General features: G+C 48.1%; 1 protein-coding gene across 1 annotated transcript; it reads right to left on the bottom strand.

Annotated features, from left to right (window-relative positions):
- Window positions 1-6,087: 6,087 nt before the first annotated feature.
- On the bottom strand, window positions 6,088-7,188 carry LOC136466094 (uncharacterized). Its single transcript, XM_066464572.1, has 3 exons — window positions 7,072-7,188; window positions 6,490-7,002; window positions 6,088-6,348 (listed from the first exon to the last, which is right to left on the bottom strand). The coding sequence occupies exons 1-3, from the start codon at window positions 7,186-7,188 to the stop codon at window positions 6,088-6,090; spliced, it is 891 nt and encodes a 296-aa protein (XP_066320669.1).
- Window positions 7,189-18,736: the final 11,548 nt, after the last annotated feature.

Genomic DNA, 18,736 nt, shown 5'->3' with positions numbered 1-18,736 from the left:
AGCTATCGATATATGACCGTGCGTTCGGTCTCCTTGCAAGTCCAACCTTCCCCGAGCCCCCGCATGTGGTGGGGATTCGGTCAAGGGTCAGTTCATTTTGTGACTGTCGCCCTGTCTGAGGTTTGTGCAACCAGAGGGGTTGAGGCAACATCACTTGCCTCGATGGCTTGAGTGACGCCCTTGATGAGCTCACTAACAGGGATGTTCGAATGGAATCCAGTCTTGTCGCTCATGATAGGGTCGGCAAAGCCCTCAGGTGGCATTCTATTGCTCCTTAACCTGCCTTCCAATAGATTCCCCCTCAATGGGGATTCTATGGGCTTGGCTAGAGGCTGGATTGAACTAGAAGGTTGAGATGACCCTATCTGCCTCTATGTGGGTTGGTCGAAGGCCGCTGAGGCTCATCTGCATTTTCTCCCCTGGCTCTTGTTCGACGCAAGGCAGCCTCGGGCCCTTCGTAGGCCAGCCTTTGAACCTTGGTCTCTTGATCTAGGATCGGGCGGCTCGAGCCCCCAAGCCCTTTGGGGTCTAATAGGGGTCGGCCATGTTTCACGCATCACCCCATCCTTAGTTTCCACAACTAGAGGGGCTAAGCTAACGACACTTGCCTTGATGGCTCAAGTGTCGCGCTCAATGAGCTCGCTAACAGGCATGTTTGTGTGGGATCTAGGTCCATCATCCATTGACGGGGTCAGCAGAGCCCTCTTATGGCATCCCACTACTTCTTAACCCACCTCCCAGTAGATGCTCGAGCCGTTCGATTGGCTCGGGTGGCCCGTTGGCCTCTCCTCAATGGAGATTCTTTAGATTTGGCTCGAGGTAAGAATCTAACGACAAAGGTCAAGATGTCCCTGTCCGCTCCTAAGCGGGGTCGACCAAGGCCGCTGGGGCTCATCTTGGTTTTCTCCCCTGGCTCTGTTTGACATGAGGCGGCCACGACCCCTTCATGGGCTAGCCTTCGAACTTTAATCAGTTGCCGCTCATATTGAATGTGGCGACTACCGCTTAGTGATACAACACGAAGTGTTGAGATGTGGCAATTGCATATGCAACGCTTGAATGTACGATATAATGGAAATGGAAGCGAGGGTCAGTGATGTTACCTTGGTGGCACAAGTGATAGGAAGCCCTTACTCAACATGTTCATCGCAATTTTTTGTTTCTGTCTCTTGGCAGCGATACGAGCCGTTTGATTAACTTAGGCAACCTGATAGCTTCTCTTTGAAGGAGATTCTGTAGGCAGACCCCTTCGAACCCTTCTTGAGAAGGCGAATGCTAAAGCTTGGGTGCGGGGACAAAGAATTCGATTACGCTGGTGAACAAAAAATGTCGTAGCCGCTAGGGCGTAGGATCTAGTGGTTTGACTGGTTTTACTTAAAGTTTACACCCACACACCAAGCTTCCAATTTTTAAACGTAAGGAGGGGTCGGGTGAATGGAATGTCTAAACGAGTAGGTTCTCTCGGTAGCCCCCGAGCGATGTAGTGAAATTGATACGTAAAGTAAGTAAATAAGCATGCTTATCTTTTGGCGGCTATTTGGTTTATCAACCTCATTGCACGGCGTTTGCCTAGGCCGTCCAATCAACATAGGAGGCCCATTGGTCTCCCCTTGATGGAGGTTCCATCATTGGGTCCTTCCAAGTCCTGCCTAGGAAAGCAGAGAGCCGCCTGTATGTGGCTATGCTTTGTTTCTCACGCTCGACGTGCGGTAGTGGTGGGCCATGCCTAGGCCACGTCGTGTTTGACCAGGCCATGTCTTGTCGAGCAAGGCACGTCCTGTCAGTCAAGACGCGTCCCCTCAAATTCCCATCCACATTGAATAGGGGAAGTGAAAGGGTTTTTTGCCCGAACCCTTTGCCTTTCTTCAACTACTACATCTCCTCCTTAAATAAAGGAAGAGAGAGGGTTCTCACCCCATTCCTCCACCTACTCTTGAGCTGCTGTCTCTCCTCCTTCCTTCTCACCGAGTGTCTTCGCATGTCACGGTGATTTCTAAGTGAGAGAGGGTAATGCGAGGAAGAGGAGAACTCATAGATCCATTCATGAATCTAGAGCATGATGTCGAGCTAGAGGTCATCCAACTTAGATGAGATGGTGCTAGCCGCCTTCGTCGAGAAGGGGCCACTTCCACTGAAGGAAGAGGTGCACTAGAGGGTGCCACCCGTCGCCGGCTTTGTCCCCGCCTGCGAGGCCTTCGTCAGGATGGAGCCATATAGAGACCTCTTTTGGCGAATCTTCTCTGGGCGAGCCTTGTCGGTGGGGACACCACCTAGGACTGTGTTAATGGGGGGCTTTGCCCTGGTAGGCGCTCCGATCGGCCAGTTCTTGAAGTTTGATTAGATGTCGAAGACATACACCAGTCATAGCGGCCATACTTTGGTGAGCAGTGTCCCCGTTGAGGTGCCGTTATTAGGGTTGTGGCTGATCACGATGACATAGTCTTTGGATGCCCCAGCAAAGACACCATGGTCACCGATGTGGTGCTCGACATTGTAGATGATGGCACCCTTAGGGATCTCATGGAGCGGTAGGACGTTGCTAATGGAGAGCGTGGTGCGGTGGCCATAGTAGTATTTAGAGTAGAACTGGTGAGCAAATGTAATTGTTTAAGTTGTGGGGGAGCCCCGTGTGAATAGTTTTTTGTATTAATGAATACATTGGTCCCTTTTCATGATGAAATCACTTTGTAAGCGATGAATTTGTGCAAAAATGAACAAGTTCTTAAATTTTGTTATGGCAAACAGCTTTTCAGCTCTTCTCCCTCTTTTGTAAAAGAGGTTCAGTGCCTTCCAACCCTTCCCATAGTTAAGGTCACAAAAAGCTCAGAGTGCAGGCGAGTCAATACTGATCATGCTGGTGAGCAAGGAGACCATAGCCGCTAGGGCATGGGTTTCCCACAGTCCTACCAGTTATACTCAGAGCTTGTTCCCGAAATCCTAGCCCTTAGGACTTACCATGAGAAAAGACAGAAAACATAGAGAATGTTTGAAAGATAAACATACTCATACCTGCCCCCGAGTGAGGTCTGACCCCTCGCACTTGTAGGGGTTCGATAACATGAAAGATCAGGGATTTTGTTGACAAAACTAATAAGGGAAAGTATGTATTTATTTAGGGGTCAAAACAATGTAGCTGCTTGATGTTCCAAGCATTGGTGAAGACCTCATCGTCGATGGTTTTTAGCTTGTAGGTGCCTAGCTAGAGTACTTCTACGATGACGTATGGACCCTCCCGGGGTGGGGAGAGCTTGTGGCAGTCTTTATTGCTCGATACGAGATGAAGGACCAGGTCCCCGATGTTGAAGGCTCGGCCCTGCACCCATCGGCTGTGGTGCCATCACAACGCCTATTGATACTTGGCCGAGCAAGGGAGGGTGATGTCACGTGCTTCATGCAACTGGTCCATGGCATTCTCGTGGGATGCCTTGGCTCCCTATTCATCATATGCCCTGATCCTTGGTGCTCCATAGTCAAGGTCGGTTGGGAGGATGGCCTCAGAACCATAGACCATGAAGAAGGTGTGTAGCTGGTGGCTAGACTGGGGGTTGTTCTCAGGCTCTAGAGTACTAAAGGAAGCTCAGAGACCCAACATGCACCAAATTTGTTTAACCTATTGAAGATCCTAGGTTTGAGGCCTTGTAGGAGCATGCCATTTGTGTGCTCGACCTGCCCATTCATTCAGGGGTGCGTGATGGTGGCCCAATCGACCCGGATGTGGTATTCATTACAGAATTGAAGGAACTTCTTGCTAGTGAACTATGTGCCATTGTTCGTGATGATGGAGTTTGGTACTCTAAAGTGATGGATGATGTTGAGAAAGAATAGCATGGCTTGCTCAAACTTGATCGCAGAGATCGGCTGAGCTTCTATCCATTTTGTGAACTTGTCTATGGTGACAAGCAAATGGGTGTATCCTCTGGATGCCTTCTTGAGAGGTCCAAACATATCAAGCACCTAGACCTCGAAGGGCCACGTGATGGGGATCATCTAGAGTGCCTAGGCTGAGAGGTGAGTTTGCCGAGCATAGTACTGACACCCTTCGTAGGTGCACATGATTTGCTCAGCATCGGCTACTTCAGTGGGCCAGCAGAAGCCCTGTCGGAATGCGTTTCCAACCAAGGTTCTAGGCGTGGTGTGGTGACCACAGACCCCACCATGGATATTGCTCAACAAGCACTTCCCCTACTCAATGGGGATGTAGCGCTATAGGATCCTGGTGTGGCTTCGTCTATAGAGTTCACCCTCCACAAGAATAAAGGACTTGGCGTGGCGTGCAAGCCATTGAGCCTCTGCCTTGTCTGTTGGCATCACATCATGGAGTAGGTAGTTGAGGTAGAGTGTTCTTTAGTCGACCAGAGGGTCAGGCTCTGTCATAGGATCTTCTTCACGTTCCATGACCTCGGGGTCGGATGGAGTCATCGATTGGTTAGCCCCGAGGCTAGATCGAGCAGACTATCGTTGGCCAGTTTTGACCCTTCATAGTGCACCAAGGGCTTATGTTGGTCGCTGGCGAAGACACCTATTAGCACCAGCTCTCGGCTAGATGCTGCCTTTGCAAGCACGTTGGTCGCCTTGTTGAGGCGCCTTGGGATGTGATTGAGTTTGAGGCTATCGAATTTGTCCTCTAGCCGTTAGACTTCTTGGTAGTATGCAGCCATCTTGGCATCATGATAGCTTGACTCCTTCATGACTTGGTTGATGACCAGCTGGGAGTTGCCCCAGATGTTGAGGCATCGAATGCCCAACTCGATGGCAATGCGTAGGCCGTTGATGAGTGCTTCATACTCAGCCATATTATTGGATAAGGGGAAATGGAGACAAACCATGTACCTCATGCATACCCCAAGGGGCAATACAAAGACTAGCCCCATGCTGATGCCTTTCTTCATCAATGACCCATTGAAATACATGGTTCGATACTCTTGATCGATGGCCACCGGTGGTATTTGGACCTCGGTCCATTCCATAATGAAGTTAGCCAACACCTGGGACTTGATCACCATTCGAGAGGCATACATAATGCCCTGATCCATCAACTTGAGTGCCCACTTTGTGGTTCTTCCCATGGCGTCCTGGCTTTGGATGACCTCACCAAGGGGAACAACGTCACGACCATCACCGGGTGTGACTCGAAGTAGTGGCGTAGCTTCCTCTTGGTGATGAGGACGGCATACAGGAGCTTCTAGATTTGGGAGTAGCGGGTCTTAGAGTTGGATAGTACCTCGCTAATGAAGTACATAGGGCGCTACACCTTGAGGGCATGCCCATCTTCTTCCTGCTCCACTACTAGGGCCGCGATGACCACTTACGTGGTGGCCGCTATGTATAGCAGAAGGGATTCTCCATTGGTTGGAGGAACCAGGATTGAGGCCTTTGTTAGAAGTAGTTTGACCATGTCAAGTGCCTTCTGGGCCTCAGATGTCCATTTGAAGTGGTCGGCTTTCTTCAAGAGTCGATAAAGGGGGAAACCTCGTTCACTGAGGCGCAAGATGAATTGGCTGAGTGCAGCGAGGCACCCTATGACTCGCTGAACCCCCTTTGTGTCCTAAATCGGGCCATCCTTGTGATGGCTGAGATTTTCTCTGAGTTGGCTTCGATGCCACGCTCGGAGATGATGAAGCCGAGCAGCATGCCCCTTGGGACCCCGAAAACACACTTCTTAGGATTGAGTTTGATGCAATTTGCTCAGAGTTTTGCAAAGGTCTGCTCAAGATCAGCAATGAGGTGCTCAGTCCATTTGGACTTAATCACGATGTCATCAACGTAGGCCTCAATGGTCCGCCTAATGAGGTCCCCAAAGCATTTGAGCATACAGTGCTGGTACGTAGCTCCAGCGTTCTTCAGACCGAACGGCATTGAGACATAGCAGAACAATCTAAAGGGGGTGATGAAAGATGTCACAAGCTGGTCGAACTCTTTTATTGTGATTTGATGGTACCCGAAGTATGCATCAAGGAAGCAAAGAGTTTGGCACCCTAAGGTAGAGTCGACTATTTGGTCTATGCGTGGCAAAGGAAATGGATCCTTTGGGCATGTCTCATTGAGACCCGTATAGTCAACACACATCCTTCATTTCCCACTCTTCTTTCATACAAGGACGGGGTTGGCTAACCACTCTGGGTGGTATACTTCTTTGATGAATCCGGCTGCCAAAAGTTTTGCTACCTCCTCGTCGATGGCCCTATGTTTCTCCTTGTCAAAGCGACACAGGCATTGCTTCATTGGCTTGGAGCCTAGGCGGATCTTCAAGGTATGCTCAGCAACTTCCCTCGAGATTCCTAGCATGTCCGAGGGTTTCCACACGAAGATATCTCTGGTAGCATGGAGGAAGCCAACGAGCGCGCCTTCCTATTCGGAGGAAAGCATGGTAACAACACACACCATTTTACCCTCAGTGCTCCTAGGGTCTATGAGGACTTCTTTAGAGCTTTCTGCTAGATTGAAGGACCTAGTTGACTTCTTGGTGTCAGGTGCTTCTTTAGTGACCACCTCCTTGAGGGCGGCGAGCTCCCCGGAGGCGACTATTGCTGTGGTGTGACCACAACATTTGACCTCGCACTCATAGGCGTGTTGGAAGGAGGTACCGATGGTAATGACCCCATGGGCCCCTGGTATTTTTAGCTTGAGGTATGTATAATTGGGGATGGCCATGAACTTTGCATAGCATGGACATCCTAGGATGGCATGGAAGGTTTTGGGGAACCCAAGCACCTCAAAGGTGAGGGTTTCAGTCCTATAATTGAACTGATCCCCGAAGGGAACAGGAAGATCAATCTGCCCAAGTGGCATGGCCTGCTTTCTGGGCATGATGCCATGGAAAGGGGCTCGGGTCAGGCGGAGGTGTGTCCGGTCGATGCCCATTTCATCGAGTGTCTTTGCATACTTGATGTTGAGGCCGCTGCCTCCATCCATCAGTACTTTGGTGAGCCACTTTGGCCCAACGATCAGGTCAACCACGAGCAGATATCTCCCTAGATGTACGACATTCTCTGGATGGTCAGTCTAATCAAAGGTTATGGCAGACTCTGACCACCAAAGGAAGGGAGGTGTGGCCGGTTCGGCCGTATATACCTTGTGGCACGCGACCTTCTGATAATGTTCGAAGTCGTAGGCCACTGATCCTCCAAAGATCATAAGGTAGTCGTTCGGCATTAGAAAGCCATTGTCCTTCTCCTCGGCGTCATCCATGGTGGGGGCAGGGTCCTTTCCATGCTCCCCTTTGTTGGAGCCTCTGGACATGAACCACCACATGACGCTGCAGTCCTTAAATAGATGCTTAACTAGGAAGTCATGGTTTGGGCATGGCCCCTTGAGTAATTTTTGAAGTGGTTTGGAGTGCCCTCTATGGGCTTCCAACCACCCTTGCAGTCAGCAGCAGCCATGAGTGAGTCCTCGCACTGTTGCTTCTTGTTCTTCCTTTTGGTAGAACGATTAGAAGTGCCTTTGCCGGCACCCTCGTCCCACCTTACCTTGCCATTGAGACGATCAAAGATTGCTCTGACCGCTTCTTCTCCTGAGGCGTGGCTAGTGGCGATGTCTAGGAATTCCTTAGTGGTTCATAGGCCCTTGCATCCTAGCTTATGAACCAAAGACTTGTAGGTAGTCCTAGACAAGAAAGCTCCTATAACGTCAGCATCGGCGACATTAGGAAGCTTGTTGCACTGCTAGGAGAAGCACCGAATGTACCCATGAAAGGTCTCACCGGTCTTCTGTCGACAATTCTTGAGGTCCCAGGGGTTCTCAGGGCGCTTATACGGCCCTAGAAGTTCCCCACAAAGATCTCTCTCAGATCTACCCAACTCTAGATTGTGTTGGATGGCAGGTGTTCCAACCATGCTCGTGCTGAATCGGCCAAGAATAGTGGAAGGTTGTAGATAATGAATTCGTCATTATCCACACCACTGGCTTGGTAGGCAAGCCTGTAACACCCTAGGTGTTAGCCTTGCATAAATTGATTTGCATTGCATGAGCATGAGCATCAAGCATTCATATTTAAGCTTTTACAATTGAAACATGTGTTTGAAACATTTGCAACATTGCTTGTTATTTCATGTTTCCATGTATATATGCATAAGATCATGAGTGAATACATATAAATGATTTATGTGAGTCACTAAAACATATTAGCTACACTTAGGTTAACAAATGGAACATTGTTCATGAGGGTTACCTTTCATGATCAAGTACTTAAGTGATGTTATATGTGTTGACCTGGATAGCCCTATGTGTGACCAATGCATGAAATGAGTGTGTGACCTTACAAATAGCTTAAACATGTTTAGAAGATCATGATGAACAACTTTGGTATTCATGGTTAGGGGTAAATTGGTCACTAAGCCATAGTTGAGTGTATAGCATCATTTGAATGTAGCATGTTTGACCAAGTTTGAACTATGTGCTAGAGACCTTGCATAGAGGTGGTCACTAAAGCAAAGTTGTAGTATTTGGCAAGAGGAACAACTTTTATTTTTGGGTCATTGACTGGTTTAGCTCCTAACATGCTTGAATTAGGCTCACAAAAATCATCAAGTCACTATTTTCAACACTTAAGGAAATATTCTAAGTCTTATGCTCTGACTGTGCTGACAGGCATCACTTTGAGATGATATAACTTGAGTTTCGTTGAGATTCAAGGCTTGAGTTCTAAACAAGATTTGGAGCCGGTATGTAGGGCTACGATTTTGGTATAGATTGTGTGCGCTAATTCATCACGGATTTGAAGATCGAGCTTCACAAAATCATGCTATCAAGCGTTTGATCGGGCACTGATGAACTGAATCACCTGTTCTTCGGTGGCCGACCGTCGTAGAGCTTACGCACCGTGTGGACGCAAGGATGGTCGCGCGTCGCCGGTGCCCTACCCAGCATGGCCACGATAGGCCAGAGCGCATTACAACAAGCCCCGCGCTCGCCCGCACTGCCCCGTGCTCCCATTTTTGTTTCTGGCTTTCTCCTTCACCCCAGCGTAGCCATCGCAGCAGCCGCCGTCACCATTGCCGTCACAGCTGCTCTGTCGAGCTCGCCTGTGCTCACCGCCGCCCTAGTTTCCAATCGGTTGCGCTCGCAGCTCCGCCTCACCCTTCTCCACCATTTCCACCATGCAGTGCCACAATTGTGCCTTAGGTAAGCCGCTGTTCGCATTGCGCCACCGCAGGTGCGTCACCGCCAGAGCTCTGTCGTGCCGCGGTGCATGTGGCCTAGCTCAACCATAGCATCCACCGTGTCGTAGTCACCTCCTTAAGCTCCGTTGGACCTCCCCTTAGACTAGGAAAACATCGTGTTGCCGGGACTTGGCTGGAGTTGGCTGGCGTACCGCCGCGCCATTGCCGCCGCCCGCCATGGTCGTCGGTGAGGTGCTTCCATGCTTCTTCCGGCCATGCAAAGACCACCACCGGATGCGGACAGATGAGTAGATCGAGTAGGTGTACTTGCTACCGCCAGCGAGCTCACCGTCAGCAAGAAACCACCGGCCGGATGTCTCCTCTATTTTTGTCGTCACTGACACGCGGGCCTGTCTGAAGCGCGGACCCCGCCTGTCAGCGACACCGTTTCAAAAGACAGTTCATTTATTTTCAATTTTGTGTGCAAATTTGAAAATTTAAAACTTGAGCTATAGAGATTCAAAATTTGTGAACCAAATTTTGTAGTGTTCCTTAGGAAGGGTAGTATTTAGGAAAAATATGATATTAGCATTTGTAGTAGAGTTTTTGGAGGATTTAAATTGAAACTTGAAATGTGTTTTTAAATCTATGAAAACTTGTGTCGACGAAATATGGTCGGCAGTCCACCGAGGGGGGTGCCCGTGGTGGTAGATTGTCGGTAGATGGTGCGTGTAATCAGGAACCAGATGGTGACACAAGGCGCAGAGACAGCGATTTAGACAGGTTCGAGCCGTCTGATCGACGTAATACCCTACGTCCTGTGTCTTTGGTGTATTGTATTGAGATGTATACTGTATGATCCGTATGGATCTGTCCTCTAGGGGACCCTTGCCCCTCCTTATATACTCCGAAGGGACAAGGTTACAAGTAAAATATCCTATTTGGTGCTATTACAATGTCTTGCGGTGCACGCCAAGCAGCGCCGTGCACGTCTTGATCTCACGGGCCGGGCCACCTCGGATGGTGCGGCCCATGTACCATCTTGTGGTACCCGGGGGTCTATCCCCCACAGCTAGTCCCCGAGCGCCATGTATTCTGATGCGACACACCATTTTAACCTTCTCCGAACAGTGAGGCTTGAGTTCTTGACATCTCCGACCACCGTTGTCGCCGGAGAAGTAGGTTGTCCGAAGAATGTATGGTGCTCTTAAGAAGAAAGAAAAAGATTTCCGTCCCGGGAAGTGTGCCCACTTGTATTTCTGAATAGAAATGTAAGTGCGTCTTGAAGCGTAGCATCTTTGATCATCAAAGGCGTAGTGGTCGAAAAACAAGCACATTCACCGCAAGGTGAAGTGTGCCCACTTAGTCCCCGAGCCTGGTAGTAGGTGACGTAGGCACGTGGTGCCAGGGTCTAAAAAGAATTCCCAGTTAAGTTGAGAACCCAATCATCGTACAGGCGATACGAGATGCACCGGCAGGTGCATCGTACCGATGTAGTCCCCGAGCTTGCTGGAAGGCGAGGTATGAGCCTTGTAGCAAGGTCCAAGTGAGAAAAAATATCCCAACTGTATGCGAGTTGCCAGTCACATGTAGTCAAGACGCAAAGTCCCCGAGCCGTGGTCGGAGAGTGGTCGAGGCAGTCCCCGAGCACAGGTCGAGGATGAGCGACGAAGTCCTCGAGCCGTGGTCAGAGAGCGGTCGAGGTAGTCCCCGAGCACAGATCGAGGAGCGAGCGACGAAGTCCCCGAGCCGTGGTCGGAGAGCGGTCGAGGCAGTCCTCGAGCACAGGTCGAGGAGCGAGCGACGAAGTCCCCGAGCCGTGGTCGGAGAGTGATCGAGGCAGTCCCCAAGCACAGGTCGAGGAGCGAGCGACGAAGTCCCCGAGCCGTGGTCGGAGAGTGATCGAGGCAGTCCCCGAGCGTAGGTCGAGGAGCGAGCGACGAAGTCCCCGAGCCGTGGTCGGAGAGTGATCGAGGCAGTCCCCGAGCGTAGGTCGAGAGGCGAGCGACGAAGTCCCCGAGCATAGCTCAAAATTCCTGTAGATAAATACGTAGAATGGTAGTACATGATGTACAAAATAATAAATTATGGAGAAAAAATCAGCGGTGAAGAAAATACGATCAGCAGTCATTTGCAAATGAGCATGATGTGATAAAGCAGTTGGTGCTTTGTGAACATCAGTGTTAATATGAAGTTTGTGTTTATACTTAATATAAACCGCTCGACCAGTTAGTATGTAGCTGAGTCTCCAGCCCTAGCTAGCCCGTGAACCATAACGCGGGGCGCGGAGCCCGTGCACGTGTAGGAAGAACAAAGCGTCGCTAAGGAACCGCTGCCGACCACCCATAACGCAGAGGGCAGACGCTCATGCACGTGTAGGGAGGAGCCGGAGACAGGGCCGTCTCTGGAGGCATCGAGCGTCAACATGACTGGTCGATGATTTGCATTAAGTATAGATGTATGTTATATTTAAGATGGTATACATGGACAAACGTTATTTGAAGAATAATCATGACGAGGACGTTGTGGAGAAACGTTGTAATGAAAATTATATTGAATATAAATATTAGAAGTGTACTTATCTTTGGATAGAAATCTGGTCGGTGGTGATGAAGTCGTCCGGTCCTCAAGCTTTTCGACCTGTCGTCATGACTGTGGTCGCGATTGTCGTAGCGCCGTTCTTCGCGGCGATCATCATTGCGACGTGGTCTGGTGGTCGAAGCTCGGCGGAGCCGCTTAGGATGTTTTCGACGTGGTCTGGTGGTCGACGTGGTCGGAGCTCGGCGGAGCTGCTCGGGACGTGGTCGACGTGGTCTGGTGGTCGAGGTGGTCGGAGCTCGGCGGAGGCCATCGAGCGGTGACGACGAGTCGACGGTGAGGGACATCGGCGAAGGCCGTCGAGCGGTGACGATGAATCGACGGCGAGGGACGTCGGCGAAGGATATCGGCGAAGGCCGCCGAGCGGTGACGATGAGTCGACGGCGAGGGACGTCGGCGAACGATGTCAGCGAAGGCCGCCGAGCGGTGATGACGAGTCGACGGCGAGGGACGTCGGCGAAGGATGTCGGCGAAGGCCGTCGAGCGGTGACGACGAGTCGACGGCGAGGGACATCGGCGAAGGCCGTCGAGCGGTGACGACGAGTCGACGGCGAGGGACATCGGCGAAGGCTGATGAGGGCAGCGACGGCGAGTGGTCGGCGAGGGCTGACGAGACCAGCAACGGCGAGTCATCGACGAGGGCTGATGAGGGCAGCGACGGCGAGTCATCGACGAGGGCTGATGAGGGCAGCGACGGCGAGTGGTCGGTGAGGGCTGACGAGAGCAGCAACGGCGAGTCGTCGACGAGGGCCAACCAGAGCAGCGGCGGCTAGTCGTCGACGAGGGCTGACGAGAGCATCAGCGGCGAGTTGTCGACAAGGGCCAACCAGAGCAGCGGCGGCTAGTCATCGACGAGGGCTGACGAGAGCAGCGGCGGTGAGACGTCGACGAGGGCCAACCAGAGCAGCGGCGGCTAGTCGTCGACGAGGGCTGACGAGAGCATCGGCGGCGAGTTGTCGACGAGGGCCAACCAGAGCAGCGGCGGCTAGTCATCGACGAGGGCTGACGAGAGCAGCGGCGGTGAGTCGTCGACGAGGGCCAACCAGAGCAGCGGCGGCTAGTCATCGACGAGGGCTGACGAGAGCAGCGGCGGTGAGTTGTCGACGAGGGCCAACCAGAGCAGCGGCGGCTAGTCATCGACGAGGGCTGACGAGAGCAGCGGCAGTGAGTCATCGACGAGGGCCAACCAGAGCAGCGGCGGCTAGTCGTCGATGAGGGCTGACGAGAGCAGCAACGACGAGTTGTTGGTGAAGACGACCTCGGAGGTGGTTTCGAGATCGGATCTGCTGTCGCAGGGGCTGGTGTAGCAGCGATGAATCGTCGTCGTGGACCGGGATGGATCTCCACAAGATTGACGACGAGAACGCGTTGTTGATTTGAGGTCCACCTGGCTCGCCATGTATCAAGCGCACACCCCCTACCTGGCGCGCCACTGTCGACGAAATATGGTCGGCAGTCCATCTAGGGGTATGCCCATGATGGTAGATTGTCGGTAGACGGTGCGTGTAATCAGGAACCAGATGGTGACACAAGGCGCAGAGACAGCGATTTAGACAGGTTCGAGCCGTCTGATCGACGTAATACCCTACGTCCTGTGTCTTTGGTGTATTGTATTGAGATGTATACTGTATGATCCGTATGGATCTGTCCTCTAGGGGACCCTTGCCCCTCCTTATATACTCCGAAGGGACAAGGTTACAAGTAAAATATCCTATTTGGTGCTATTACAATGTCTTGCGGTGCACGCCAAGCAGCGCCGTGCACGTCTTGATCTCACGGGCCGGGCCACCTCGGATGGTGCGGCCCATGTACCATCTTGTGGTACCCGGGGGTCTATCCCCCACAACTTGTTTATTTTATATCTAGTGTTCTTGTGCTCCAAAAATTATGAAATTTATGTGGTGAGCTATTCTTGACAAGTGCAGGCTCTGGTAAAAATTTAAGGGTCAGTGTATGTATGGATTTGTAGTTATAGATTTTCCATTTATAATTAGGTGATCTTTTTGTAGGAATTTTTATAAATTATTTACGAATCCAATATTCAAGAAATTTGTTGGAGGTTGTCCTAGTATCATATGGATGCTAAGAAAAATATAAAATCTGTTGCTTGACACTTTTCACTAGGGTTTTCTATTTTTGCTATTTTAAGCCCTTGTGCCTTGTCATTTTTGTGTAGGGTGTTTTATTTGCTAAAATGGAATGAAACTTTTACAGTAGTCTATTGGTAGCACTAGTAAGCCACTATAAATTTTTAAGAATTTATGATGCACTTTTGGTATATGTTTATTATTTACCCTAATTACTTAATGAAAATAAGAAAGACATTGAAATAATTAGATTGTGATTAAGCATGATGTTTTCTATGGTTTTTATGATGCATAGTAATTGTTGATGTTAGTGGTAAAATTTAGAAGCCATTGGTTGTGTACAAATAACTAATTATCGCTTTATCATTGAAATACAAGACTGCATGTCTAGTTTTGATCGCAGGGATGATTTTATATAGATAATGGTCTCTACTATAACACTTGTTAATGAGAAAGTTGTAGATAACTTGCTAATCTACCTGGTGTTAAATTTTCACAGACATAGGACTTAGGGTTTTCGAGTTCTAGCTGTTGCAAGTTTACTGTTCAAAAGGTTTACTTTCTGGATAGATTTGATTGAGTGATTTGTTTACCTAATTTAACTCCTGAATCATAGTGAGAGTATTAAAGGAAAGTTGTAGATAATTTTATAATATTTCCAGAAAGTCCAAGATCAACACATTTGGATAAGTAGAACTTTAGTTATGAGAAAAACAACTAGCTACTGTTTTGTAGTGTAGTAAATGAATTGTTGAAGTGTTTGATTTAGTAATTAAGAAGAGATATGCACATACTCAGTAAAATGTGAAACACTTGTTATTTCTTTAACACCATATTGTTAAGAATGCTTGCAAGAATCCATTCATCATGTAGCATCATACTATACTTGTTAGCATGTATGCATTCGCACTATCTCATGTCACACTTATGCATCTAGGATCGACAGAGGAGATAACGTTGCTGGAGTTTGACGAAGGAGAGGAAGGGGACTAGCAGGAGATTCCTCAAGCCACAGCTCCCGAAGGCAAGGAGCAGACCCTAGAAGAGCTTCTGGAGTGCCCTGGTCACCGCCCACTTCCTTTCTGAAAGGCAAGCCCCGGAGCATTCTAAGTCTCCCAGTATTTTACAAAATATTACTTAAGTCCTTATGATTGATGCATTAGGTTATAAGAGTTGATTGGAATCACTTGATGTATATAAATTCCTTGTCTAGATATATACACCTTTAACCCTATGTAGGTCCAGGATCGAATATATGCTTAGCCATGCTTAGACCGATAGAAGTCGAGTGATTTCCTATCACCTGCGAGATATAGGTAGATACCGAAGCACGGTTGGCTATATTTGCTATCATAGAAAAGAACCATGAGGTAATATAAATCAAGGCCGGGTGGAGTCTATGTGTAGATTGACTCATGTGATTCCGTCTGTGCCGATCAAGGACCGTACTGTTGTTAGAACTTCTGACAAGATTGAACGCATGCCTATCACTTAGCTGGCCGGATAACTCGTTCCGACTGCGAAGCTGAGTAGCTCAACTTAGGCCAGGCACTATTCTATTGTGCGCTCCTTGCAGGGAGCCAGACTAAGCCCAAGGGCAGGCTAGGCCTAAATATCCTGGCATTTGGTGTCCCCGATTATGCGGCGTGGTATGAACCCATGAAATTTGGACCTGAGTTGTACCAAAGGTGACCTAAGGTGACGTTGATCGGGTTTGCCTGGGTTTGTGTTAGGAATAAATTCCTAGCTGGTTGAAATCGATTCAAATCACCGTCTTTCCCGGATAGTGAGAACTTGGCTAGCTCCAACATCGTAGTAACTGTGTTATAGAACATGATGGTTCGAATGAACATAGATTTACAATACCGGCTATGGTTACTAGTGTATGCTCTTAAAATGATATACCACATGTTTGGCACAGGATAGTTGCTAATTTAGAGATGGATAGTCATAATTAACTTGATAACAACATTATAATTGTATAACTAAGTTAATCGTCTTTTATGCAAAATGTTGTCAAGCTACATCCACTTATACAGCCTTGCATGATCCTTGGAGTCATTTTATTTCTGGTTTATGACGGGTAAGTCTAGCTGAGTGCCTTCTCATACTCAGGGTTTTATTTCCCATTATTGCAGATGGGACTATGTATTATGGTTATTGCAAGAGTTGCTTCTATCCTGCTATGGACGAGGAGTAAGCCTTGGGCAAGCTTCTTTATTAATCCCTCTACATGCTTTTGTGGACTGTGATCGTATGTTGGCACTATATTAAACTATGTTGAAAACTTTACTTTCAAACTTAATTTGCTTCCGCTTTTATCCATTAAACTTGGTCTATAATAACTTTGTTTCATACTCTGATGATGGAAATGTATCTGTGAACTTTATATATTATGTGACATGTATGTTGAATCATGTACGATCTTGGTTGTTGTAAATCGTTTATCGAGACCCATCATGGTACTCGATGGACTACCGGGTTTATATGGGTTCAAGTATGACAGTGCGACCGCTTATGGGCTGCCATTGTACTTGTACTCTTATAAATTGGTCGGTTCTGCGACAGCTGGCATCAAAGCAAGATTCAATGTTAATTGTCACATATGTATTTAAAACAAAATTTTTGTTTTCCAAAACCTTTTCTAGCAACTGATAGCTATATAAATAGGTCTTTGAAATCTAAAGTGCGCTAGTGATCACGTTCCTTATGCCCAAATTAAGGACTATTAGGTGACTATTTAAGTACTAACATGGGGGTTTTTACTTTCGTCGTCCATATGGCGTGCTATAGTATGGATGCCACTCATTTGAATGGTAATGTATAGATCAAATGCCTCTACGTCAAGGTAAGTTGATGAGTGGCATGACCATAAGATGTGAGCGTGTGGTCGAGGAGAGTTAGCTTTGGTACGGCTATGTATGCATGCTTGCATATGTATATGGTGTGTATTTAATTGTGGATATAAACTGTTATCGGGTAGTTTTGATATGGAAGTATATGTGTGGGTACACATATATGGAAGTATTTAAATTTACATTCGGCATATTTAATTATGGGTTTGGGCTGAAATGAAACTCTTATGTAGGTACACTAATAATAAAACATGTAGCTCAACTAGTTAAGCTATATATGAGAGAACGTATGTATGCCACCGTATATGTCGTTAGAAATAATTTTTCCCTAAGTTTGTGAGGACGTACAGAACGAGCATGCATTATGATAATTATCATTCAAAGAATTATATTGTTCCTCCCCTTATAAATTTCTTACTCGGTTATGTAACTCTTATCCATTATAGCCTTATCTCACACAAAGTTGTACATGTTGATGGTACAGATGGCAACACCAGCTGGATGTGAGAATTTCCTAATGGTTTTCGGAACGCCTACCCTACTGTGGAGAGTTTTGCACTTTGTGGGGTACCATGAACCGCCCCTTTATCATTGGAATGAAGGGTACTTGGAGGGACAACCATGGTACGAGGTGTGGCTAACTATACCAGCCCGCACACAACCACCCTTCTGGCAGGAGTGGAAGGCAGAATCAGAAGGGAAAACTCCTTGGGAGGCTGCCCAAGTTGTGGCCTTTGAGGTTTTGAGTCAAATCTGCCAACAGCATGGGGATGCACTTACTGGCAGTGCAGCAAGTATGTTTCCTTGAGTGGACCCATCCACAACAATATGGGAACAATACAACCAAAATGCATTGATCCGAGATTGGGATGAGCGAGCAAATAGCTCTAGTCCTACTATGAGTGCCATGTTTGCAGTGATGAAGATGTTTTGTGCACGCCAAGACACTAGGGATTTCTAGTAGGAATCATACACTACTTGCGTGGACAAGCTCATGAGAGCTGAAGCCACACAACATAAGCTCAAAAAGTGTGTGCGCAAGCAAAAGAAAGCCGCAAGTAAAGCCCAATGGGAATCTGACCAAGCCTATGCAGCTTTGGGCACTCTCCATGCCCAAATGGAGCAAGTGGATCAGCAAAGAGCAGCAGCCCAAGAAGCAAGAGCTAATGATCAAGCATTGCTTGTAGGATTACGGGAGAAATTGGAGGCCACCCATGCTGAGGTGTCCACAGCTAGACACCAGCGTGATGCAGTAGAAAACCATGTCGCTACAATAAGGATAGAACAAGATAGGCACCACGACATGAGTAACGCCCAGAACCATGCCGAAAGGGGCTTACGTCAGTAGCTTGCATAGGCTCAACTTCAAGTGATGAACCTTCAGCATGAAGTGCACTATTTGAACAACCAGCTGAACCCAATCCTAGATGGGGAAGAAGATGGTCCAAATATGGAAGAAGATGAAGATGAGGACGAGGAAGAGGTGGAGCCTAAGGAAGGAGATGATCCTATCTCCGACCTCGATAGTGATCATGATGAGGATTAGATCGCTTAATACTTAGTAGAAGTGCTTAATGCATCATCGTTGGTTATGTAATGGACCTATAGTTTGAATTTGGTGTTGGTGAATTGAACTATCATGTAATATTGTTATTTGCATAACTATCGCATGTTTGGTTCAATGCTAATGCAAATTACAGTCGATTTATCTATGATCATGATTTGAATATTAATGTGCTATGAGTCCGATAAGGGATCAAATTGGTGGTGTCATGTTGCGAGAATGAATTATTATGCCTCTGTTTTTATTATATGAATTTGAGATTGTCTCTAATAATTTTAGTTTGGAATGATTATAAATTCATCTGCAATCTTTCGACATCAATCAATAATCGCTTATTGTTGCAACTTCACAGATGACTCACACCCATGCAGGAGCTATTAGCAGCCATGATGGCAATGACGGTGACTTACCACCACCGCCACCGTCGTCTGCTAAGGAGTTCTTTGCCCAATTCTTGGGAAGCCAAAGGACAATGGAGGAAGCTCTGCGCCTCATCCGTAGAACACTGCTCGTGGCCACCCACAGCAACAA

This window comes from Miscanthus floridulus, chromosome 7 (genome assembly GCF_019320115.1).
Source record: "Miscanthus floridulus cultivar M001 chromosome 7, ASM1932011v1, whole genome shotgun sequence".
Classification (NCBI taxonomy): Eukaryota; Viridiplantae; Streptophyta; class Magnoliopsida; order Poales; family Poaceae; genus Miscanthus; species Miscanthus floridulus.
This window is presented reverse-complemented; position numbering and strand designations above follow the sequence as displayed.

Excerpts from the sequence above, each read along its gene's own strand:
- LOC136466094 (XM_066464572.1), bottom strand. The coding sequence starts at position 7,188 with ATGGATGACGCCGAGGAGAAGGACAATGGCTTTCTAATGCCGAACGAC. Across the intron at positions 7,003-7,071 it reads AGAAGGTCGCGTGCCACAAG|ACTGACCATCCAGAGAATGT; the intron begins GTATATACGGCC and ends ACCTTTGATTAG. Across the intron at positions 6,349-6,489 it reads AGCTCGCCGCCCTCAAGGAG|GAAGGCGCGCTCGTTGGCTT; the intron begins GTGGTCACTAAA and ends TCCTCCGAATAG.